Source organism: Styela clava, chromosome 9 (genome assembly GCF_964204865.1).
Source record: "Styela clava chromosome 9, kaStyClav1.hap1.2, whole genome shotgun sequence".
Lineage (NCBI taxonomy): Eukaryota > Metazoa > Chordata > Ascidiacea > Stolidobranchia > Styelidae > Styela > Styela clava.
The window spans coordinates 17,466,587-17,491,143 of record NC_135258.1 but is presented as its reverse complement, the minus strand read 5'-3'; the positions used below and the strand labels follow the sequence as shown (position 1 = coordinate 17,491,143).

Here is a 24,557-nt window from a genome sequence, read left to right as displayed (position 1 = left end):
AAATATTTACATATCTATTCTGATTTGTTTTAATAACAAGATATCCATATTTGTATAAACATACTCTCTTCACGGGTTCAAATTTGAATGACCGTGGAAATAAAAACTTTTGTTGATTGAAGGAATCGCGAACAATGTAGACAAGGTTGCGACGAATACCAGAATAGTAAAAAACCACAAAGCCAGTCTGAAATCAAGAAGAAATATATAAATATTTTTGCGAGTTTATGTTGCCAAGCAGAATAATTTGAGATAACCAACGCTTTTTAATTGATTAGAACCTACTTCTAATGAAAATGTACAGCTCTGACAAGTCTATTCAAATGAGCGATTTTGGAAATATAACATGAGTGTAAAATGAGTATTGGACGCGGTTAGCGTCAACGACCATTGTATACGTTGGAATTTAGTTAACAAATGACGATCTGATTACGTATTTTCAATGAAATATTTTGCATAAATATATATTTAGTCTTATATTCTACCTGTCCAATACACTAGCAGCAAATTGCCATTCAAGTCTGGAATATTCCCATTTGTCATCTCCAGATAATTTATGAGCAACATATCTCAGATGTCGATGAAGACTCTGAAGCATTTTAATGTCTTAAAAGAAACAATTTTATTTTAAGATATTTCGAATTCATAACTTTTCTCCGAGCAAGAAATGCCAGAAGAAGTAGGCTATTTCTTTGTCGTACAATGAAGGTACTCATGTTTCTTCTCTGGACAGAATGAGTTTTATATTATACGGGTTAGTATATAAATATGTATATTCGGCGTTGTATCACAGTATTTACTAAAATAAATTTCTAACCTCTGTATGTCGTAGACTGAGATCCTGTTGCTGACTTTTCGTCGTCAAACAGGTCTTGTGTAACATCGAAGTTACACAGACATTTTAATCGTTTTGTAGGATCCTTTACACAGAGATATTCTCCGTTCGGATACTTTTTGAAATGAAGTAGCTTAGGCATAAGATGAAGAAATATTTTTCTCATCTAAAAAGTAATACGCAATAGCATGAAAAAACGAATATTAATTTCGAATATATATATATAATAAAACAAAATGTGATGGTGAATTAACCCTAACTGGCAACACCAAATGATGGTTAAAAACTATCATAACCATATGAAATCAATTCAAAAACTATTTTTGATATCTGGCAATAGATTGAATTACTTTAGCCGAGGGCACTTAAGGTAAACCTGACAAAAATCGATAAATAAATGGAATCATTTCCTCATATCCTATGCTTATATATATTCCATGTCAAATGCCAGTATGACATCCCCTACTTTCGATTAGAATAAAACTATAAATGTCTCTATATATTGTTGTTGCCATTTCAGATTCCATGTTATTCAAATAATTTCTCATGGAATGTTTCTCAAGTTCAAACCGAACTAAGCTTAGTGAGAAGAAGATATAGTGAAATGTTGGGAGTACAAATGAAAAGCAATTTTTCATACAAAACGTGAGAATAAAGTAACTGGGGCTAAGATTTTGCTCAAATACGTTACGATAAATAGGCTACTGTTGGAAAGGTAACATTTTTATTACCTTTGGTGACATAGGTCCAAACAGCTCAGGTACACAATAATGAAAAGACAGTACGTAGACTGTTGCTCCAACAGATGCACAGACATAAAATAGACTGAAGGAGAAGTACTTGCCTGAAACGAATAAGTTGTCAAATTTATTTCTGATATTCACTCAAGACTCCTGTGTTTAAATTCCTAATTTTTCAATTTATACTTTTTTTTTTATAAAACTGGTACTAATAACCTTCATGGGATAAGAGAATACGCAGTTTCAGAACTAACTAAGCTTATTTAATGAATGTTTTTACATCATACTTATCAGAGGAATGGCATCCGATGTTGACGGCATTGATTCCATGACTAGTAACATAAAGACAATCTGAGCAAGTAGTACGGTTATTGCTGAAAAAAAAAAAAAATAATAACTCAGTCGTTTGATAAGACAGACACATTTGGTAGTGCCAATTTAAAGTAAATCACGTCATGGTTTATAAAATAAAGATGTCCCATGCCGCTTTTAAAGCATTTGCCTCAATTAAGATTACGCATTAAGTAAAAGTAATTTTTAGTAAGGGGCTGTTACAACTGTGGGTCTCACTTACAGTTTCGAACATTTTCATATGGATAACGTCGCGGGTGACCAGTGAAACAACAATAGATGATGAAACCATACAAAATTATGATGTTGCAGGTCATTTCCGTCAGTAAGTAACGGGACTTGAAAGAGTTCAAACATATAAGATCAGTAAAACAGACCTTCATGAAACTTTGAGTTAATACCAAGTATCAAAAAGTACATTTTAACCCTTAAAATCACTAAAAGGTCAAATGATATGATAAATTATACTCAACAGAGTGTGATCTTTTCTCCAGCTTGAGCAGGTAATATGAATGTGAGGAGAGTGAGAAGTGAGTTGAGTATACATGGAATGACAAGATTCACAACGTAGAACATACTTCTTCTCTCAAGTGTCATGTAGAATGTAATATCGATAAAGGTATTTGGACAACATTTGTATCTGAAAATTATTTTTTCATCATCAAAATAATACATATAAGCCAACTGAGTTGTTTTGTTTTTGTTGAGATTGGACTACAAGATGTAATGGCGCACAGTATACTGGACATTTGCTTGAAATAAAATGTCTCCAAACGTCTATTATTTTCTCCAAGCTTGAAATATTCGTATGTGTATAACTACTGTTAATATACTAACTGCACTTCATGTCGAGTTGCACTGACGTCCAGTAACATCCACTCTCCATTTTCCATATATTCTGTAATATCAGTTCCTCCCGAACTAGGTTCTACTTGTAGATCGACCTAAGAGTGAAATAGATTTGGTATTCTGATTGTTTTTTATGTATTCTATATGCCTACAATTGTCTTCCTAAATATAGAAACTGGGACCTATTTAACGACAAACATTTCTAAACCGGATATTATGCAAGCAGAATCAAAGCTTAAATGAGAAAACTGTGAACTCATTATTCAAAATAGTCAATATACAATTTGCAATGTCAACCGTCTGGATGTTTATATGTTTAAAAAATTAAAATTGAATGATGTATCAAATTAGTCTGTCCTGTGCAAAAATTGTTCGGTGCAATTCTTTCATATTTCGGCTTTAAATTTACTGACTCTGTGCGACCCTTTTAGTCTATTGACCTTCTTGACAATGTAGTTAATCTCACGTGTGCAATTGAAGTCATCGTTTTTTTTTTTATGGTTAGCTATGACATACGTCACTCGTATTTTGCCACGTGTATTTTTTGTATACGATATTGGGTATTGTTATGATGTGCATTGACATTCTTGGCCGTAATTTCGTTAATGCATTTCTTTAAATTATGCATAATCTTGGGGGAAAATACGATAAAATGAGGACCTTCTATAGAATTTTCTCTTATTATATCTAGTCACAACTGCGAAACGTCGTTGTAAGCGCAGTGCGGTGAACTCATTTTGACAAATACATAATGGGTTTTGCAACGCCCTTTCTACGGAATGGGTTGAACATATGGTGTGGTTTTCAGTATACATAATATGGTTTTGAGTAAGTTGTGTAATAAGCAACTCTTGGACTAATCACATCGATTTTGTTCGCCAATTTATCACATCCTGTTCGGTTATAGTAGAAAATCCTATCGTACTGTATACGTTCAAAGTATATCTAACACGTACTAAAATAAAATACAAACACATACAAAAAGCATTTCAATCAATTTCGTGATTTTCTCACCATTTCGCCGGTATATGTCCATATACCAAATTTCAACTTGCAAATTTGTTGATCGAACGGAAAATTGCTGACATCAATTTTGCATGTTGATTCGAATATACCTGAAATTATGTTGATTTTTGATTGGATTTGAAATTAATATGCAATTGAAAAATCACCTATATAATTTGAAGATTTTCAACAGCACACGGATAACGTGAAAACATCGATTAAAGTCGAATGTTTGCATTGGTTGGTGTTGTAAAACAAAACTTCTTTCACATCATAAGTGCATTTCATTGGAAGAAGTTGAAACCCTTTTGGCAATATAATTGTAGCTAGTGGTTCAAATGAAATAAAATTAGACTGTGATCAGAAGGCTATACTTTCTCATCTATTTCAGAGGGGAATTTGAACTTTCCTATTCGAATGTTTTTTGATAAAATATTACCTGGAGGTACATACAGATTTCCTCCTTGATGGTCAACTGTTATGTGGGTATGAATAAATGGATCAAACTCTTCACTTGCACTGTTGTACAGAAGTAGATCCGGTACCCAAATTCTGAAAATAATGTACAGTTAGTTGTGAAGCATTACTAGCATTTATTCCATTATTTTCCTCACACTTCAATTTTGCCCAAAATGTATTTGTTACAAGGAAATTTGCTCGAAGAAAGGTAATGCTGACTCGCTCAGGACAATGGAAGATTGATCACAGAGTGTGTGCCAGAAGCTACTGAGAATATAAATCAGTAAACTATGTAATATAAAGTCTGTAAATAACGTTTTTACTCATTCTCTAACTGTATAATTAATACCTATTAAGTGCAAAAGAAAAATTTTGGTATATGGAATATTCCAAATTGGTTTCAAAACAGAAAAGTGCGACTTCATGTATCATGAGTGTCATAGCTTTTTACTATACTATGTGATCCTCGTGATTTCGTGGTATTTTGCTATTGGTATATTCCAATAGTTTATTTTTTTGTAAAACAACTATGCTCTATTTCTTCTTACCTGTCATATGGTATTCTGATTTTCGTCAAATTGTCATATAATTCTGGATTCCATGTCATTCTATAGTTGTTCCATTTCATATCCATCCATCCATTAGCCTTCATGATTTGATTCTTTTCATCCTGTACATACGTAATTTAGTGATCATGCTTTTAGATTTTTCATTTCACCTATATATAAGATATTACATCGATGTTTGCTTGTTTGAACTTTCGGAGGTGTGTTACTCTCTAGATCTAGAATCACTATATACGTGAACTCACAATATCAATTATTTGCTGGATACTAAGCTTTAAATTCACTCGCAATGAATCTTTGTGATTCGCAACAGGTCTTTCAAGCGGAGTGTAGTTGTAAAACAAATCTTCTAACAGTTCGTGCTCGATTGGATCTCCACTAACTATAAAACAAGAAGTGAAGTTGCATTCGCATGAACTGAATAAAGACATTTTGTTCATAAAATAAAAATAGCAGTCGGTCGGCACTGATGGCATTCATGTCCTTATAGTTCCATAAGTATATATATACAATATTTATATTGCGTAGAATTTCATATTTACTTCTGAAGTTCCATCTGATACTTACTTTTGCCATTCTATCATAATGCGCTATACCAGAAGATTGAGATAATTACCATGAAATATTTAACATCAATTTACAATAATTGTGGTAGTACGTTTTACGATTGACAAGTTCTTGTTAGCTTCGTATTAGCAGAGTTGCTCAAATATACAACATCATTTGCAATTAAAAATTTTGGATTAATTGGAATAAAATTCGTTTTATACTGGTGAAGTAAACAATGCAGCAACGTAGCAAAGTATAATCCCATATAATGCTAATGACTTACCATTGATTAGTAGTCCATTTAATAAGTAGCTTATGAACAGATAACTGGAGATCATAATTGTATGCTAAAGAATGGATATCTGGAAGCTGAAGTCCACTGCAGAACTAACTCATACAGGTTTAGTCGTAAAAATTTCATCAAATAAAAGCTGTCAGCATTACGATTCGTATCTAAGTGAAGCTGCTGACACGTCAGGTAGCAATTACAACGGCAGTATTGTATTTGTATTTAAGTCAAGAGCACCTGCATTATTGATGTTGTTATATAATGTGAATTAAGGGGTTGCAAGTTGACAGAATTGACTGAATTTCCTCTGCATCTATTCAATATGGCCACGTATGGGTTAGTTATACAAGACAGAGATGATGACAACGAAAACATAATCTGATAAAAATATTTAATATCTTTATTTTTTTAATTAACTTTTGATTGATAATGATTTACACACAATTACAAAAAAATGTACGTCTATTGATATTTTAACTTGTAGTCAACAAATTTTAAATTAGGCGTTTTAAATATTGCCGATAATCTTACCTTGTTATTTGATGATTACAAAATTTCGTCCTACGATTTTTAAATATAAACTCTCCCGCTGGTTAGTAGTTAAACGCCTTCAAATTAGTAGCTGAAGCTTTTACATTGCAAAATTACCCCAATTTGTGGCAAGGTGGTAGTCGTCAAATATTCCTAGTATGCCTTCACCAAATTTAAAAAATGTTTTCTTTAAATGCAAATATTATTCCAAATATAGTATTTGAGTGAAAATTCTAATATCTGACAGTTTTTACGTTTTAAATGCATACATTATTATTAAATAGTGTACCACGCGCCAGAGGCACTTCTTCAAGTTTAAAATTTCATTAGCTTTTTAACTCATTTTATCTGAAATTAAATCTGCACAAACTGCCTTTCTTGAAATTTCATAACGTATATTCGATTTTAATTATATGTTTTACTACTGAAATGTGAAATATATAATGTTTGAATGATTTATTACTGTAAAATAAATGACAGGAATTGTTAGCGAATGCAAAAAAAGTTAACAATTAAGTAATAATATAATTAAATAAAAATGCAACATAGTTCTACAACTCCTGCAAAAATTTAAAAAAAAACGGAATAAATTTTTTTAAACTATTTTTTTGATAGAAATTGTGTAAATTCATGAAATATAATTTTCGAGTCTATATATTCACAAAAACAAAATGAATGAATATTTTGGCTTGAAATTTGTTTGCTTGACTTTATCACGAATGTTAGTCTCAAATGGTCTACTAGACAAAGAGTTGGAGTCAATAAGACCTCCTAAATAGGCAAAACCTGAATGTCAACACTTGTCACACTAATGGTAGCATTTATTGGATCCATCACACTTAATTTTTCAAACTTTTAGTGGAATAAATAGAAGAATGCAATAGTACAACAAACCCAATTACATACTTAACCAAAAATATTTCTTAGCTTCTACGATTTGTCTGGTTATCTGTATTGAAAAAAACCTCTTTTGACCTTCTCAAGTTGACAACACTGACCGGAAGTCATGACCAATCACTGTTCTAAATTTCTATAATTCTATTCATATTAAATGATATTTTATATCCAACACAATTGGTTTTCTTTAATTCGAGACTGTTCGATAGTTCATTTCAGTACCAGCCACCCATTTCCTGGAAACAACATTTCTCGATAAGCGATAAAATATTCAGTGGAAAGCTATCAGCTCGTCATTTCCAAGGGTATTTCATTACACATTAGATGGATAACATGACGAAATGTCTGAGGTATAGAGTTTCGTTAGGTGCCATCAGTATAATTGTTTTTATTCAAGCTTCGCATATGAAATACATAAATTCTTTGCAGTTAGCATCATTGACTTTATAATTGTGTGTTTTCCACAAATGACCACAGTTCTCGTTGCCGTTATAATTATTTGGACGTCCTTCCATCCAATAAGTGTCATTCAAATTTGACGTCACATTGTCTAACCATACCCAATGTCCTTCTTTTTTATGTCATTGACACCGATCCATGTATCATAGCCTCCGGGTTGTACCACCTTTTTTATTAACTCGCTGAAAAAATAAGAAAATACGATTGCCGTTATTACATTTGACCACATTGTACATTGACACATTCATTGTATGAACAAAAAAATTGGGCCACTTTCTGGTACTTGGTAGGCTATGCAGATCAAAATATTTCCATTGTTCAAACTTTGCGCTGACGGATTAATGTTTCCGTCGCCTTGTTCAATTCAATTTTGAACAAACACAAGTTGACTCTCCCTCAATATTTCGCAATAAAAATTTGTTTTATGTCAGGAATATGCATCATTAGACTATAAAATCAATCTAATTGTTGGCAGCACTGCTCCATTTATAGTCATAATGTGTGGAATTTCAATACTAACACTGTGAATGTAGGTCGCTGTAGGCGATGCCCTTCAGATAGTGAATTGTGAACAATAATAAAAAATAAACCAATAAATGCATTAAATTAATATATTTTCATGTCGTAATTTGCAGCTCAACTGAATATACTAGATATTTGTAGAAATCTTTTCGTATATTATATAAGTATTGTAAAATTAGCCACATTAAAAAATAATGATAAGCTACGGCACCTTCTTATTACGGGATCTCTTATTCCCGATGTGACGAGTAGGGAGTTTTCACTTTGACAGATTTTTTCCGCAGCAAAATACGTCATGTTTGTTTTATAGAGTTTGTAAATTCTATGATTCGTTGCAAGATACCATCCTGTGACTCTTAGCAATTGCTTCTGAATTTTGACTGAGTCATTCAAAGCGTGTGACGTTTGTTCCAGATCCCGAGATAAGCAGTCATGCTTCATCTAAAAGAAATCTAACTTATTATATCGCTTGATCGCAATAATTTTATTACACATTACAGTATAGTGATACCTTGCAAATTGTATATGTCATTATGGTGAATATAGATTGCACATATGCCTTGGGAGAAGCTGAATTTGATGACCTTATGGTCGTATTGCTCCCTCCAGTCTATACCGAATTACCTTGCATATTTTATTTTATTGTACCACCGCTTGTTTTCTGATTGAAGAAACAAGAAATCTCTCTCTCTCTCTCTCTCTCTCTGTTGAATTCAATGCGATATTGACAACGGTCAACTAATATGAAGGTAAATAACTGGAATGTGTTCTTATTCACTGTTAATGCCAGATGCAAACTTCTAGTGAAGTTCATCTTAATAACATACACAATCTCTTAGTTTTTACGTTTAATTTCAAATCATTTAGTATGCGGCAAAAGTATTGCCGAAATTGATTTGATTGCTTTGTTTGAAATTTCTCAGACTGAATTTGGCTTCAGGTGTACGGCCATATCATTTATTTATTGAATATTGACACGTACTTGTAATAATGCAAATCCAACGATGGTAAATGCAGCGAAGAGGAATATTATAAAAACAAAATATACAATGATACGTTTCATTTTCTTATTCAAGTCATTGTATTTTTCAAAATTGCGAGTTGTAGAAGTTTGAATGCTAGAGTCAGAGGGTCGGTACTGGCCCATCACTGAAAAATAAAAATGAGTTTTTTATGGTTACATTACCTCACACACACAGAAGAAATGATTGATAGATAGTATCCACTATGGAAAAATCACAATATTTCAATGCTTTCTGAATGTGCATTGATTAATATATATTCTGAAAAATCCAAACGCTTAGGAAATTATGGCGAAATAGGTGATAGTCTACAACCAACTACAATCAATCAAAGGAAACTTTGTGTTGTTGCAACTGAGAATTGAAAAATCAGAAACAATAATTCTATTTTCGTCTATTTTTTCACTTTGGGAGTTTTGTGGTAATGTTTCCGCAAGTATGCTTACTGGTACTTAATTTATATATATATACTTATAAAGTTTTGCTCACTGGATTCGTACACATCTGATGATAGCGTTGGAGGTGGGTGAGGAGAAGGAATTGGAATCACATATGTGTTTTCCTCTCTTTTAGGTCTCGGAAGTCCTCCACACGAGCTTGTCCCATTTGCATATTCATAAATATTGGAATCTTCCTCTTCCATTTTTTAACCAGTGAGTCCAAAATAAATTAAATACTCTCGTAAAATATATTCTGAAATTTTTTGAAATTAATAGTAGTATTTATTACACTTATGTTTATTACTCAGCTTACATTACTCTTCAATTTCTAGCAAAACTCAAAATTAGCATGATGTTCTGCATTTTATTTTATTATAAGTTGTAAAGCCAAACTAACAAACGTATTGTATATTTCCCAAGCAATACCATCATACAACCATCTTATTACAGGATATTAGTATTTCGCATTTCTGGATTTCTTTGCGGAATCGCAATTCTTTATCTAGCTGAGTCATATATTCAAATGAATACTCATAGACTATTTGAATTAGTGTTTTCTTCGGTCAATATGACTCACTATTAGTACTGTATGATGTATAGCTGGTTTATTTTTATTTTATACTTGACAATATTAGACAGACACGCGGAGACTTCAAATGACATGAAAGATTAACAATAGTCAATATTTGATATTTATTAATGACTGACAATTGCAACTGTTTTACCTCAAAAATAAAGTATATTTTTAAATATACACATAATATTAACAATAGTTACGAGGCAAACATCCCACGTATATTTGCGATTTATGCAGGTAACGTTTCAGTTCTGCTTCAGCTTAGCCTAAATGCCCCGGTAATATCATTACAAATCGCATTCAATTATAATAACCAATAAAGAGGAAGCAATATTTTGTGTTAAATTTTATTAATTACACTTTCCAATGATATTTATGAATTTACAAGAATAACAAAAATTGTCTTCATAGGTTCAATGACATGCGATTATGAACCTCTGTCAATTTTTGCAGTTAACACTCAACGTCATTGAAACTTCTATCAAGCATATTATTGTTTGAAAAACGGAATATACACAAGTAATATGGAAATCAAATAAATTTTACGATAAAGATTAATTAATAAACAATGACATTGGGTGTCTTGTATATTTTGGATCATATTCCTTTATTTTTCATATGTTGGTTTGTAGGAGGACAATAAAGAGCGATTGTTTTATTAAATTCACCATAATAAAATAATTACTTGATCATCAAGTTTATCTAAATTAACGCGAAGATTATAAGTAACGAAACTAACTTATTTTAAAAATGTACAACAAAATTTGATTAAATGTTATAAATATATATACTAATATTTAGGCAAAAGACATTCCTCATTAAAATTTACATTCTTCATATTTTGTAAAGAAATTTTCGCAAACTAGCTGTGGCAATCAATTAATATGAATATACAGTCTAATCCGGAGTTGTTTACCAGAAGTTTAGACGCCGACGGTATATATACAGTACTGCAGTGAACTTCTGCAGTTTGTTCCACTTGTGCCGATCTTCATCCTCTGTATGCTCTAATGGTACTTTCATCAACTTCACTATCTTCATTTTTTGACTTTATTACTTTTAAGGAAGAATTTGCTTTATCTTCATCATCGTCGTCACTTGAGCTGGAAGACTCGTCAGATGTTTTCTTTTTCTCTTCTACGGGAGTTCTGAAGCTTGCACTTTTGACAGACTTTCCACTAGAGGCGGTCGAACGCGGCATTGACACTGCAGTGTGTGCCTCTGAGGGTCCGCTTTCGAGTCCATTTTTACCGAACAAGATATTCCGCGAACCCAGAGATATTGTATCATCTATGCTGGTACTACGTGGTCGACTGCAAAAAAATGCACTTTGCACATAAAGTTACAATGTAAAAGATAGATAAATGTAATACTAGTATTTTAGTTTTATTACCTGTATATATTAGAATCGTCTTGACTGCGAGCGCGGTCATCCGAACTTAGTTCAGAAGCTAAATCTTTATGAGATGATGGGTTGCTTCGTATTCTAGAAGGTTCTGTTCGTTTCATAGGCTGCGGTTGGCTGAGTCTGAACACAGAAAAGAAATAAATAAGAAGATTTTAGAACAAATATTTGGAATATTGTCATATTTCAAATAATACACATACCTCGGATCTCCACTCATCTTTATATTAGCCATTGCCTCTCTCATATCTTGTAGAGTTGTAGGGTCCAGGAAACCAGACGTTGGTTGAGTGCCAGGATGATACATCTGACCTGTACTTGGGAATCCTCCAGGCATACTCATCATAGCGCCCATCAACGGCATACCTGCCATACCTCCCATCATCATTCGAGGATCCTAGATATACATTAAGACGTCACGATTAACAATAAACTTATGTTCAGCAAACAAGATACATATTTAACCGAACCTACTGTTGATGATTATTTTTGCTTTAGACATGATGGATTATCTGTTTCAAACTACAAAATGTGATCAGGTTTCAAAAAATATAAAACTACCTACCTGTTCCATGAAGCGTCCAGGCACTTGCTTGGGTGGCCAGGAGAGTGGGACATGACCTCCGGATACAAGACCATTACGAGGCGATACAGAATATGGGATGGTAATAAGAGTAAGTCGTACGCCTGATAACTCAATTGGAAGATTTCCAGCATTTTCCCAAGTATCTTTTGCGGGATCGTAACTTTGAATTGTACTCAAACATTTCTGATGTGCCCAGCTGTAGCCACCAACCTTAGAAATAAAATTAATGATTTACTAATATAGGCAATAGCAAAAAAGATAATAGCCTCCCCGCAATGCTTAAAAATCATTTGAAGTACCAAGTGACATAAATGTTATGCTCGACAGTTCAGTGACTATTTGAATGAAACTCTGTCTCTGAGTTCAAACTCGTTTTAATTAGAGAGGTATAAATATAGAACATGATATTTCACGCTTACAAACTTTGAGGTGTTAAGTACTAGGCAGGATATATTTACGCCAGTAATTAAAATTAGGATATTTTTCTGCTGCATATGGACTTCAGAACTTCGGTGTTTGTGGAGGTTATTTCATATCGTCCATTTGCATGGCAATCTATTACAATTATGAATATTAACTCCCACCTGAAAACAATTTGAATAACGACTTACCAGATATATTTTTCCATCATATATCTCACATCCACCTTCACTGTGCGGCATCGGCAGTGGGGACACTAATGTCCATTGGTCTGTCATTCCACTATATATTTCAGTTTCTGTGAATATTATAGAAATTTTGAGTACGAATTATTCTATAAATTTTTACGATACACAAAGTGGATAAGCACAAATACTGACTATGCTACTATGTGTATTTCATTTTGTGAGTATGAGATTAGAATTTATATTTGGCAGTCATTGTTCAATCATATTGTATTTACCATGAATATCGACTCTCTTAGTGAGACCGCTATTTCCGCCAGTAACCAGGATGTTGTCTCCATAACTGACCATAGCGTGCCATCCTCTAGCATAATGCATTGAAGATCTTTCGTGCCAAGTATCGTGCCTGGAATTAAATATTTGGAAATTTAGCATAGATTATTAAATCATATTAAATTGGTTACTGCTTTGATTTTTTTGGCATAATTATGCACAATATTGTCGTAATTTTGAGCGCGTAAAAAGAATAATTTTATGTTCTACCTTGGACTATATGCCAGCAACTGATTGCTGAATCTTCCCTCTTTGAATCCACCACTGATGTATACCAAGTTTCCGTAAACAGCTTGGGCGTGATCGCATAAGCCAGTTTGTACTGATGCAACATATCTCCATCTATCATCTTCAAGGGAGTAGCATTCCATAGAAGACAGTCTTCCACTGCTATTCACTCCGCCCAGAGCATACAAACGGTTCTCTACAACGCTTACTGTGAATCCAGCACGCTTGTCATTCATAGCAGCAATTCTCATCCAAATGTTAAACCTGTTGTTGTAATATACAGTGAATGAAGCAAGACATTGGAAAATGTTTCTTCAAATAGATACATCTAGCATTGAAATATTGCCGTTTTGGTAAGTCAAGAGACGGGATATTTATTGATAGTCATTGATTTATAAAAGTTGGTTGAATTGGCATCTTAGTTGAAATTACAAGGTATTCATTCGTTCACAAGTGTATGTTGATACTACAGCAGAGTTGAATCACCTCCATGAATTTGATGACTGCGCATCTATTGTAAGTTGTGCTTGGAGTTAAAGTAACGCATTTGATTACTAATTACATCTTGATACACAAAAATACAATATCAAAAGAAACCAGTCGATATTTCATTTTGCAAGTGAAGAATAGAGATAGATTCACAAACCTAGGGTCGTATCTAATGACCGTGTTTACCGCAGTTGTTCCTCTTTCATCAAACAGATTCTGTCCTCCCAAGACATACAAAAAGTTGTTGAGGACTGCGACACAGTGGCTACACAATCCTTCATGCATCGGAGGCAGAAATTCAGATTTAGACATGTCATCATTGATTGCCAGAAGCTGATTGGACACTCTATCGTGTTGATCAACCCCACCAACGATTACCATCCTCTTGTCGGTTGAACGCACCTTGAAACAGAAAGTTTCTTCTAGATCACATAAACTTAACGTTTTCCAACATCCTAATGATGAAAGCAACATTACTAATAGAATACCATAGTGTTGAATGAATAGGGGTACGATAAATGTAAGTGTACGATAAATGTAGATGTAGGTGAAAATATAATACCTGTGTCCTGACTGATTGGAGTATCGGCTGGGAATGTGGGAGCATGTGATAGTTTGATGCCTCCAGAAGTAGATAGTTACATTCAAGACGCATAAAGTCAACGAAATTTACGTAACGTAACAGATCACGTGGTGGAATCAATGGGAAGTGAATCTTTTCCATCAGCTGACGTACATTCTTGTACCTGTTTTGACAACAAAATTATTTTATATCACTGGATAAGAGCCAGCTTATAACTTATATAAACAAAAACAAAAAAAAGATGAGAAATTTAGTGATGAGGCAATAACAAAATACTGCAAAATAAATACTCGTATCTCGGTTTCCCCGTGATGTTTCAAAGCATCCAATACTTTTGTAACAACTATGAATGCCACTTGAGGATTTAGAAAACTTGCTCAATTTATTATTATGTGTTTTTCATCGTTTTTGTGTACTTTTATGGCATAGAAATCGAAATTGAATTCGGAATATTTTTCAAAAAAACTCAAAATTGATCAGCATACTATTGTACTTTTCCGCATTCCAAATCTTTTTTAAATATAGTCTTAATAAGATATAGGTATGAATTTATTTTCTATAATTTTCATTTGATAATTATATTGAAGCAAAATATACCTTTCCGAATCAAATAGAAGCCATTGTCTTGCTGCTTCGAAAAGTTCGAGCTCAGAAACGTTTTTCAGAGAATATGAATCCAACAAAAATGACATATTGTTTATGCTCAGTTTCTGAACGAGAAAAAATTAGATATAAAAGTGTTTTGTTCTTGGTAAAGAAATTCACGAGATTAGTAACAAATTCCAAAGGTTACATTATTATTGCATGAAAGCTAAATTTCATAAGCAAAAATTGCGATAATCTATAACCGCGTTTACTATTCATTCATCTACACCAAACATCGAATTTGAACATCCTAAATTGTTCAATAAATTGAAGTTTATTTCATATGTCCATATTTGTATTTTATTTGAAATAAAAACACATGTCTCGGACATTCATTAGAGGAATCTTGGATGAATGGAATGGATTTTTCCAATTAAACTTTATTTTCAGAACATAAATTAAAATCATAAAAGTGGTCGCATGCATATAAGAAAGTAAAAATTGTTGTACGTATTTTGCCTTCACATACACACCTGTAATTCTTCAGTTTTAACTAGCTCGTTCAAATGTTCTGCAATAAATGTATAAGCTTTTTCTTCCACACTTCGTAATTCGTAATGTTCAGCAATATGAATAATGCTAACACAATTGTAGACGGATATCTCAGTGACAAGAAAAGCCTGTAACATAAAAATTAAAATAAAAGTTGATCATGACCTAGTCTTTCTATTTCTATTAGTCATATCAGAGGGCAGAAGGGGATAAAAATCGAAAGAGCTATAAAGAATTAAATGAATTTATTATAGTTGAAGTATATTACTGTGAATGCTATCGAAATATTATTAAATTTGAAGTATATAGTTACCAATGTTAATTTTATTACCTTACAGAAATTGAGAATTGGTTTCAACTGCATGTGGCCAGCTGCTGCAAGAACATGCTGCACATTTGTCATTGTCAACTCCAATTCCGATGTGTAAACGAAGTTTATAACATGTTTCAATCCTTCTGAACTCACACCGCGGATTTCGACAACCTTTGGGGAAAACATTATTAAAAGAAAATGCTAAATTTCAAAGTTATTTTTGAAAAGTTGTTATGCAAACTAACTTAATTGTGTAGAAATTGAAATTCGGAATTTTGAGATCAACGCGTATTGACCGTTATATAATTATATATTTCTAAAGCAAGGATATTTGAACCGAGCTTCGTCGTAATTAACATAACCGGTTTGGGATGAATTACTGACAAGAACGAAGATGGATTGTAATTGTCACAGTCTAGACATCTCGAGTTCCGATTTTCTATTCTTAACAATTGCTTGAAAATATCATTTCTTCACAATTATAATACAGTGAAGATCTGTTTTAAGAGTATAGCCCGATAGCTAAGGTATATGCTCAACACTAGACAGGGTATAAAAGAAATAAGCTTTGTTATGGAAATACATTTGCTTCGTGAATCAAGAAATTTGGATATTTTGTACAAAGCCCCCCGCAACTAATGCAAAAATGAAAGATTTGATAGAAAAACACCCCCCGCGTTTAGTATTATCCAGTTGGGGTTAGGAATGATTTAGAAAATTTGAATTTGCAGCGCAATCTGCATTTCTAACCCTAACTAAATAAATACTAATTTTCTTACCTCGAGCGTTGGCAGTGTTTTTTGGCAGGGGATTTGTATGAAAAATCCGGAAATTCATCTCCAATAGTGTAGTTATTTTAGGGTAATTAACTGAATGTGAAAGGAATGTCCCCGCGTTATAATCAAAGGAACTTGATTTACGTGTCAAAAAACAAAGTTGGAGTGGAAATTACGTGCTTTGAAAATTGAGCTCAAATTAGAGTTCTTATAATGTTTGAATACAAACTTGTATAGCCTCTATGATATGATTTCACCTCATGTTCATTCTTTATTCCTCCTTCGGCACTGAACAAATTTCTGAGATACGGGCTGCATGATGCTAAGATGTTTTTATGAGCTGGGAAACTTTGTTCCTCTGCCATGAGCGTGACGTCACAAAGAATTTCATCGTGACGTAAATCATTGAGTCCATTCAACACAGCAGCATTATGAGTACTTGATTTGAAGACCTAGTTTAAATGTTGAATACATATGTAATTGTTAATATATTTCTGTAATACTTCTGTTTCATTGACCATAGAAGATGATCAAATGACTCTAAGAAGGACAGCAACCACGACATCACAATTTCAAATAGTTGAACTAACATTTTTCAAATCGAAATTATATGTTACCAAGCATGGGTTATTTAATAGCCTTCAACAAAATCTCCTTCAATGGTAGATGAATTGGTAAATTATCACAATACAAATTGGTGTTTTTATTTCCCCAAACTTCTTGAACCCAACACGTTCCTTAAAAACATGTAAAGTCTGGGTAAATTCAGTTTAGTATAATTTTATTGAAAGCTTGAAAATCAAATTACTTGAGTACTAAATTACTAATTTTGTATTTTACCTGATACTCCTGGGTTCTGGCTATAGGTCCGCTTCCAGTCGAAGAAATAAGTCTTTGTGGTAATAATCCGGCCATTGATATGCGGGTGATTAAACTACTTAAATTTTAAGCTGTAGATCCCTGTATAATGTTGAATTGTATATATATAAATCATCTTGTAATTTATCGACAAACTGATTCCTTGCTTTCTACCATGTAAATTTAGCACCGCTTTCGTCGATGAAATATATTCCAGTGAATCAATGATTCCAGATATGCCTAAATCAAAGTACAGACAATCTTGCATGCTAATAAGTGCAACATTGCACATAATTTGTACCCATCGCTCCTAGTTCACCTCTTGCATTATATATTTCACTCACTTTTCTACATTGTGTAAAATACACTTATTACAGCCTTAGATAAAAAGCGAAGTCGACGAGCTGTTCGATTTAGATTTATATCCACATTGTCTGTCGCAGGGTTAATATTATAAGTTAAGTTTTCTAGAAGCCTAAATAACTTTAAGTATGACGACTCAAAAATACAATCAAAACATAATTCATATAAAAAACAAAATAACAAGAACAATTTGTTTGACTACGCACATTTCGTTTTTACAACACTGGCAACTAAACATCTACTTTGCTACTGTATGCTGTAAATCATTCTACTCACTCAACTAAAACCGGTATTCAATGGAACTCTCGAGGCGTCATAAGAACACATGAAAAACCAGTCTTCTAATCGTAAAAATGCCCCCGGGCAAGAAGGTCGCACCGCAAGATTAATCGAGGTGACGTGCACCTATTCTTAAAAGGATATTGCTAATGAAACAATCAAAGACATAAAATAATTAATTGGCGTATATGCTTATTGTCATTGAATTTCTGATCACATCTGAATTTAAATGTTAGTTTGTGGATATACGTAATGGACCATTTGATACTCTCCCACATACAACAGGAAACCTCATACATTTTGTATGTAAGCTACATAATCGAGTGGATTTATGCTTTGATAGAGTTCAATTAAGTTTTAAGGACGAATTAGGTTTCTGTGCTCTGTTGGTTGCACTTGTAAAATGGTGCGCATTTTGAGTACGCGATAAATTTGAGACTGCAGCCAATGTTAACACCCATTAGGGGCGTGGATAACCAATTAGTAGGGCTGTATTCAACATATTATGATGCCCGAATAATATTTAAGGTTTACAGATAAGATTATTGTTTCACTCAATGTGTTATTCAACGCACGGCATAATTAGTAATCAGTTTCAAATTAATTTCTATCGTCAAATAATAAATTATTTGTACGAATATATATAAAATTACTTATTTGCCTCCAGAAATTCTATTTATTAAGACATTGGATTAGTCATGCAAATCTTGATATAAAATTTCACTAAATTATCCACTGAATTTGGACAGTCTTGAGTTTTGTCTCGTTTTTGTTTGAGAGGAAAATAGAAAATATTTGTTGTCCGACGGGATAGGCAGTTATATAGATCTTAAAATGAAACGTTGCACAATCTCGTTAGTTAGTTGTAAAACAATATATTATCTGTGTCTTGGAGCTGATTTGTTTACCAACAACGAAGTAATCTGTGATAACTACTTTTGACAAACAGACAATTACAATGACAAACAAAAGAAAATGTAAACAAACATTGAAGAAAGAACCATTTGAAATCCATCGTTCGCCACGATGGCTCTATTTTTTGTTTATGTTGCTTTTTTGTTTTTGATAAGTTATGATGAAAATTATGTTAGCTCCAGCAATTCAAGTGACGGCGGTAAGTAAAGAATATTAAATATTCTGCTTATAAGAAATAACAGTTTTGTTTCTTGAATGAACGTTCCGTCTGAAAAACTGATTCAGATAATATAAAGTGTTCGGAACAGTGTCGGACAATCCGTGGAGTTAATTTAGGTAGTGATGCTTGTTCCAGAATATTGAACCCCTATAGGACTCTTACAGATCACATTCTAACCCATGTACATCTCAGAATATGAAATTAGATTTGAGTCTGTACAATAATCTTTTTAGTCGAAGCAGATGAGTTGGAATTATCTTTGCTGAAAAAGCTGCTCGAGGCTAAAGAAGCAAAGAAAAGAACAAATAACGCCACCAACGACGTTGTCAACAAAATCAAAAAAGTCTTGAATGATAGTGTATCTGAAGACGGCGGAAAGGTGCCAGATTCATTTTATCAACGATAGAGTAACTTGGTTATTATATACAGATGTAGGTTATATCAACGATAAAGATTATCTGCTGGTTTTGTCCTTATGACAGCGCGTATTAGTTGATCACGATGTACATAAATACCGGCTATAGGAAAATACATTACGAGATTCCGCGAAGCTGACTGATAAATATAGGCATGTGATGATTTTAACGGAGAAAACTTTCGGACTAGCGGGAAACTTTTCCATTGGTTTGATAAAAACCACAGGACAATGTAACGAAACAGACAATAATAAACTTACAAAATATGCACTGATATAATATATATAAAATAAGCTAAATGAAGCCATATTACACAGGAAAAAAGTCAGCAAGTTTTGTATATCATTCTTCATAAAATAACTTAAATTAAACTCATGTGCTGCTGACTAAATCTCACACCTGAACCGCAAGCAATCCATTGCCTGTAATCATCAGTTCAGTTTATTATAGTCGTACATCCAGACTATTTTGACATTTTACCAGGTTGTTTCTTTTTTATAAGGACAGAACTGCACAGTCAAGAATAGGAGAAGATTGTCTTCCTACTGACTTCAAATGTACCTACGATAAGAAATGTATATTCGGCGAATGGGAGTGTGATGGAATGCTCGATTGTAAGGATGAAACTGACGAAAAAGATTGCTTTGAGTGCGTTCATGGTATGATGATAAAATTACAAATATGAACAGCTTGATTGAACTGTCGTATTCGGCGGAAACCTTAACACCTCTATTGTTGCCTAGTGTATTGTGTCTCTATTCGTTGATGATTCAGTAAATAATGTTTTAACATTCTACCTAACTGAACTAGCCAAAGAACTTGTTTTTAGGGTGCACAGGGTGACATTTGTCTCACAATATTTTGGTGTCTCTTTTTTGAGTGGTTTGGTCTTGTTTTAAAGAAATCACTTGGAAGCCGTTACGTACTAACCGCTTTGCGAGAAATTGTTGTTGTGAACTTGTGAAAAAATATTTACTCTTGATGAAATATGCTTCGTTTAGATTTTCAGTCGTTTTTGCTTCCGCCTGAGCGTGTCTGCGATGGCATCCCTGATTGTGTGAAAGGTGAAGATGAACATGGATGCAGTAAGCATGACTATTTTCAGCCGTTCCATTTTTGCATCTTTCGAAAACCAATTTGACTAATTGATCTGCTTATAAATGAGATGGGGAAGTTAAAATTGAAAAATGAGCTGTTACAGCAAAGCGTGCAATTTGATCATGTATCACAGAGTGTGTTATGCCTTCGTGCAAATCAAAGTCGAGAACAACTTGTAAAACATACAAAATTTTAATCATACATTTACTTATATATATATATTTAGATATATTTTTTTTAGATATATATTTTGTATTTGTAGAAACACCCTGTGATTTCACAGAATTTCAATGCGAAAAACAGAATCCTCACTCGAAATGTATTCCCGAAGAATGGACATGTGATGGGTTCCCAGATTGTCCAGATTTTGAAGACGAAGTAGTTGAAGTGTGCGGAGAGAGTGAGTATCTTCAAATAGAATAAGTAATGCGTAATTTACTCTCTATCTGAAAAGTACTCCCGTAGTATGCGAACCAAGATGGCGGACACCGGAACGTATAGTATGTGTACCAGGTTAGGGTTAGGCCATAATTTTATTCCAATTTTTTTTTTTAGTTTTATTATGAGTTTGGTGACTAGTCAGGTGACTCCCGTAGTATTTGTATCTGAAATTACGGCCTAACCCTAACCTGGTACACATACTACGTTCCGGTGTCCGCCATCTTGGTTCACATACTACGGGAGTACCATCTAAAATGTGATAGATGTTTTCTTCTCGGTGGGTCCGCTGCTTAAAAAATTTATATTTGACTTTCATTTCCATTTTCTAGTTGAGGATCGTTGCGGGAACGAAGACTTTACCTGTTACCATCAACAATTTTGTATACCTATGGTATGGTTATGCGATGATGCTGATGACTGTGGCGATCATTCTGATGAAGGAAATGATTATTGTGGTGAGTTAAAGTATACATTGTATCTAATACTTCGTCAAGCAAGTCGCATATAAATCAAATAGTAGGCATACAACGCCAGCTTTTTATTTCTGATTTATAGGAACGTTACTGAGATATAAATGTCATTCTGTTTCAACATTTATATATGTTATTAGATTATAATAGTAGAAACGCAGGAGATGAAAGTCAAGGCGTCAACTCATTTTCTTGGTCGAAGTGGAGTGAATGGTCATCTTGCAGCTCACATTGTGATGGAGAACAGATACGTACAAGAAGGTTTGGGAGCATAGACAATTTTTATCGCTGTAGCAAAATTCTGTTGGCCGTTTATATTTCTTTGTTTTCAGAACCCTATTGTTTTCCATTCTATTGCAGATGTTCGTCTGGTAATTGCAGGGGAGATCGAACAGAGATAAAAGCTTGCGGAGAAGCATATCCTTGCATGCAAGAACCTTCGTCTGGATGTGGTACCAGAGTTTTTGATTTGCCTATGGGAAGAATTCTTGGTGGCAGAGACGCTCAAGTACACGAATGGCCATGGCAGGTAGGTTCATCTCCGATCTTATGTTTGTTTGGGTTTATTATATAACTCTTCATACTACCCGTTTTATAAAAATAGAATGGTAATTTAATATGCACAACGGTTATACCGTATGGAATTGAGTGTGGAATGATAAACTTCATCACAATTTTAGTGACGTATAATTCTGTTGAAAACCCGGAGAGGAAAACAAGCATTCCCGTTCGTCTTGCTATCCATTTTTCATTTGCTAGCGCACCACAAACGGTCGATACCAGAATATGGTTTTCAACTGATATATATGTCATTTGTGTGTTGAAACTATTCCGATTAGTCGTATGGTATCAACCAATGTGAAAGAATACATTGCTAGTTGCGTAGCTGATCAATTTTGTAATAATATTCAACAGGTTCAGATTTTTCGTCCAGGAAAGACTATTCCTTTTTGTGGTGGATCACTTATACGACGAAATTGGATTCTAACTGCTGCACATTGCTTCAATAATTAGTATGTCACGTTTTTTTTATGTTATATGTTTAGTTTTTTCTCATTTTCTCCGAGCAATTTAATGATAAATGACCTGCTGTAAAAACTTCATTGAATACACCAAGTGCTACTACAAAAAAGCTCTCCAAATTTCCAGTCGATACGAAGCCAGTAAATACACAATAGCTCTGGGACGCCAACACACCTCCAGGAGAATAGAGGATGATGACGCCGTACTTATACCTGGAAGGAAATTAATAATTCATGAAGCATACACACGTTCAAGTCACAGAGACGACATAGCTTTGATACAGCTTGAGAAAAATGTGCCAGTAAGTGTGTGTATATATGATAAATAGATCTCAGTAAGTAAACGTTTCTTCCATACTTTGCTTGCAAATTACTTAAGCTATGGTATAAGCTATGTCTTGAACACTCATCAAATATTGGATGAAGGAAAGTTATCATTTGTAGAAAACGTTGTTGGAAGTTGGAGCAATAATATTTAATAATATTTTAATCGGGCCCATACGTTGACGAGAGCACTAACAACTGATATTTTGTACCCATTTTAAGTTTCCATTGTCAAGAAATTCAAGTCTGAATGTTTGACTAAGTAAATAGGGATCAAGTCTGTTTATTAACACTAAATCAACGAATTCACTGATATTTTTTTTGATTTATAGGAGTCTCCAGGTATAAATATTGTCTGTCTACCAGAAGCTGGAAGTGACTGGCTACAACACGATCCAAGCGAGCCACCAGAATGTTACGTGACAGGATTCGGTATCAACGAAATAGGTATATCGTTTTGCAAAAAATTGTAAAGATTTTTATTATGCTAAAGACTTTGATGTTAATTGTTGCACACGGAGTTAGGCCCTCAAGAATTATTTTGCTAAATTCTTGTTGTTGTGATTCTCCGCGGCCAATGAACCAATCGATTTTATATTTTTCTACTTGAGGATGCTTTAAGCCGCTTCAAGGCCGATATCAATTCTCTCAGTTCTGTGTAACTCAAATTTCACCTAAAATTTTGCTGTTATATTTTAATTCGTGGCAACATTTCCGTCACACTAGTCGGTCTGTCGATCTTTTCGAAATGCGGTATGGTATCAGTGCGCGGTCTTTTTAGAATAATTGAGCATCGTTCCCTTGTTTTAGGCAAAAGGCCAGCTGTTCTACAAACCGCCCACGTGTATCTCATAAAACATGAAGTTTGTTCTACTGCACACATTTATGGGAGTCGCGTTACAAGAAACATGATTTGTGCGGGCCATCTTGAAGGAGGCATTGACGCGTGTCAGGTACAAATTGTCTGGTTTTCAGATAATTTTAATGTCGCTTTACAGCCAACTGCGTAGTCTTCGTGGATATGTAAAAATAGCTTTATACATGCTTGTACTGATTAACAGATAAATTATGTGGGAAAAATGAAAGAAAAAATAACTACATGTCTAGCAGTGATACTTCCAATGCCACCCCAATGCCATTAAACTGTTAAGTTATTTTGTTTCCGTAACATTACTTTGAAATGCATTCGAATCAGGGTGACAGTGGCGGGCCTCTAGTTTGTCAGCATCCACAAGATGGTATGTGGATAGAAGTTGGTTTGACGAGCTGGGGAAAAGGATGTGGACTCCCGAACAGACCCGGAGTATATACCAGAATATCAAAATACATTGATTGGATTGATATGCATATCAAAGAAAAGACTAGATGAAAGAATTCAGACTAATAATTTTTGTTTTGGGCATTGTGTTCCTCTGTTGTATTATTATAATTTATTTGAGTATTCTTTTTGTATTCAGTACGTTACATACATATATGACAGACAATCACATCTCTCACAGGCAGATAAATTTATTCATTTGATAAGAAAAATTTCGATAAATGAAAAATATACAATAAATGCAATTCGTATATTGAAAAAGGTTGAATGGTGGGTGTGCCGTGTGA

The 24,557-nt window shown here is 33.7% G+C and overlaps 4 protein-coding genes across 5 annotated transcripts; 1 reads left to right on the top strand and 3 right to left on the bottom strand.

The window, feature by feature from the left end:
* Positions 1-13: 13 nt before the first annotated feature.
* Positions 14-5,861, bottom strand: LOC120339093 (acetylcholine receptor subunit alpha-type acr-16-like). Its single transcript, XM_039407160.2, has 12 exons — positions 5,638-5,861; positions 5,051-5,187; positions 4,788-4,909; positions 4,220-4,332; positions 3,790-3,890; positions 2,764-2,870; positions 2,400-2,566; positions 1,863-1,949; positions 1,567-1,679; positions 818-1,001; positions 486-606; positions 14-187 (listed from the first exon to the last, which is right to left on the bottom strand). The coding sequence occupies exons 1-12, from the start codon at positions 5,690-5,692 to the stop codon at positions 70-72; spliced, it is 1,425 nt and encodes a 474-aa protein (XP_039263094.2). The 5' UTR covers positions 5,693-5,861; the 3' UTR covers positions 14-69.
* A 1,618-nt stretch (positions 5,862-7,479) lies between these two features.
* On the bottom strand, positions 7,480-10,062 carry LOC120339122 (uncharacterized). Its single transcript, XM_039407200.2, has 4 exons — positions 9,564-10,062; positions 9,035-9,201; positions 8,264-8,493; positions 7,480-7,712 (listed from the first exon to the last, which is right to left on the bottom strand). The coding sequence occupies exons 1-4, from the start codon at positions 9,715-9,717 to the stop codon at positions 7,622-7,624; spliced, it is 642 nt and encodes a 213-aa protein (XP_039263134.2). The 5' UTR covers positions 9,718-10,062; the 3' UTR covers positions 7,480-7,621.
* A 359-nt stretch (positions 10,063-10,421) lies between these two features.
* On the bottom strand, positions 10,422-17,874 carry LOC120339077 (kelch-like protein 9). Its single transcript, XM_039407134.2, has 15 exons — positions 17,749-17,874; positions 17,387-17,506; positions 16,804-16,998; positions 15,789-15,941; positions 15,439-15,585; positions 14,918-15,030; positions 14,300-14,483; positions 13,895-14,139; positions 13,231-13,512; positions 12,966-13,093; positions 12,694-12,800; positions 12,062-12,292; positions 11,700-11,893; positions 11,485-11,619; positions 10,422-11,404 (listed from the first exon to the last, which is right to left on the bottom strand). The coding sequence occupies exons 2-15, from the start codon at positions 17,459-17,461 to the stop codon at positions 11,083-11,085; spliced, it is 2,511 nt and encodes an 836-aa protein (XP_039263068.2). The 5' UTR covers positions 17,462-17,506; positions 17,749-17,874; the 3' UTR covers positions 10,422-11,082.
* A 1,129-nt stretch (positions 17,875-19,003) lies between these two features.
* LOC120339088 (transmembrane protease serine 11C-like) lies at positions 19,004-24,531 on the top strand. Of its 2 annotated transcripts, none has more exons than XM_039407151.2 (13): positions 19,004-19,160; positions 19,415-19,560; positions 20,105-20,256; positions 20,599-20,682; positions 20,958-21,095; positions 21,466-21,591; positions 21,747-21,867; positions 21,967-22,135; positions 22,522-22,619; positions 22,756-22,930; positions 23,285-23,399; positions 23,763-23,905; positions 24,148-24,531. In XM_039407151.2, exons 2-13 carry the CDS (start codon positions 19,532-19,534, stop codon positions 24,319-24,321), a joined length of 1,524 nt encoding a protein of 507 aa, XP_039263085.2. In that variant the 5' UTR covers positions 19,004-19,160; positions 19,415-19,531; the 3' UTR covers positions 24,322-24,531. The 2 variants fall into 2 exon arrangements, with proteins under 2 accessions (XP_039263085.2, XP_039263084.2); XM_039407150.2 differs by having other exon boundaries at positions 20,100-20,256.
* The last annotated feature ends 26 nt before the right edge of the window (positions 24,532-24,557 follow it).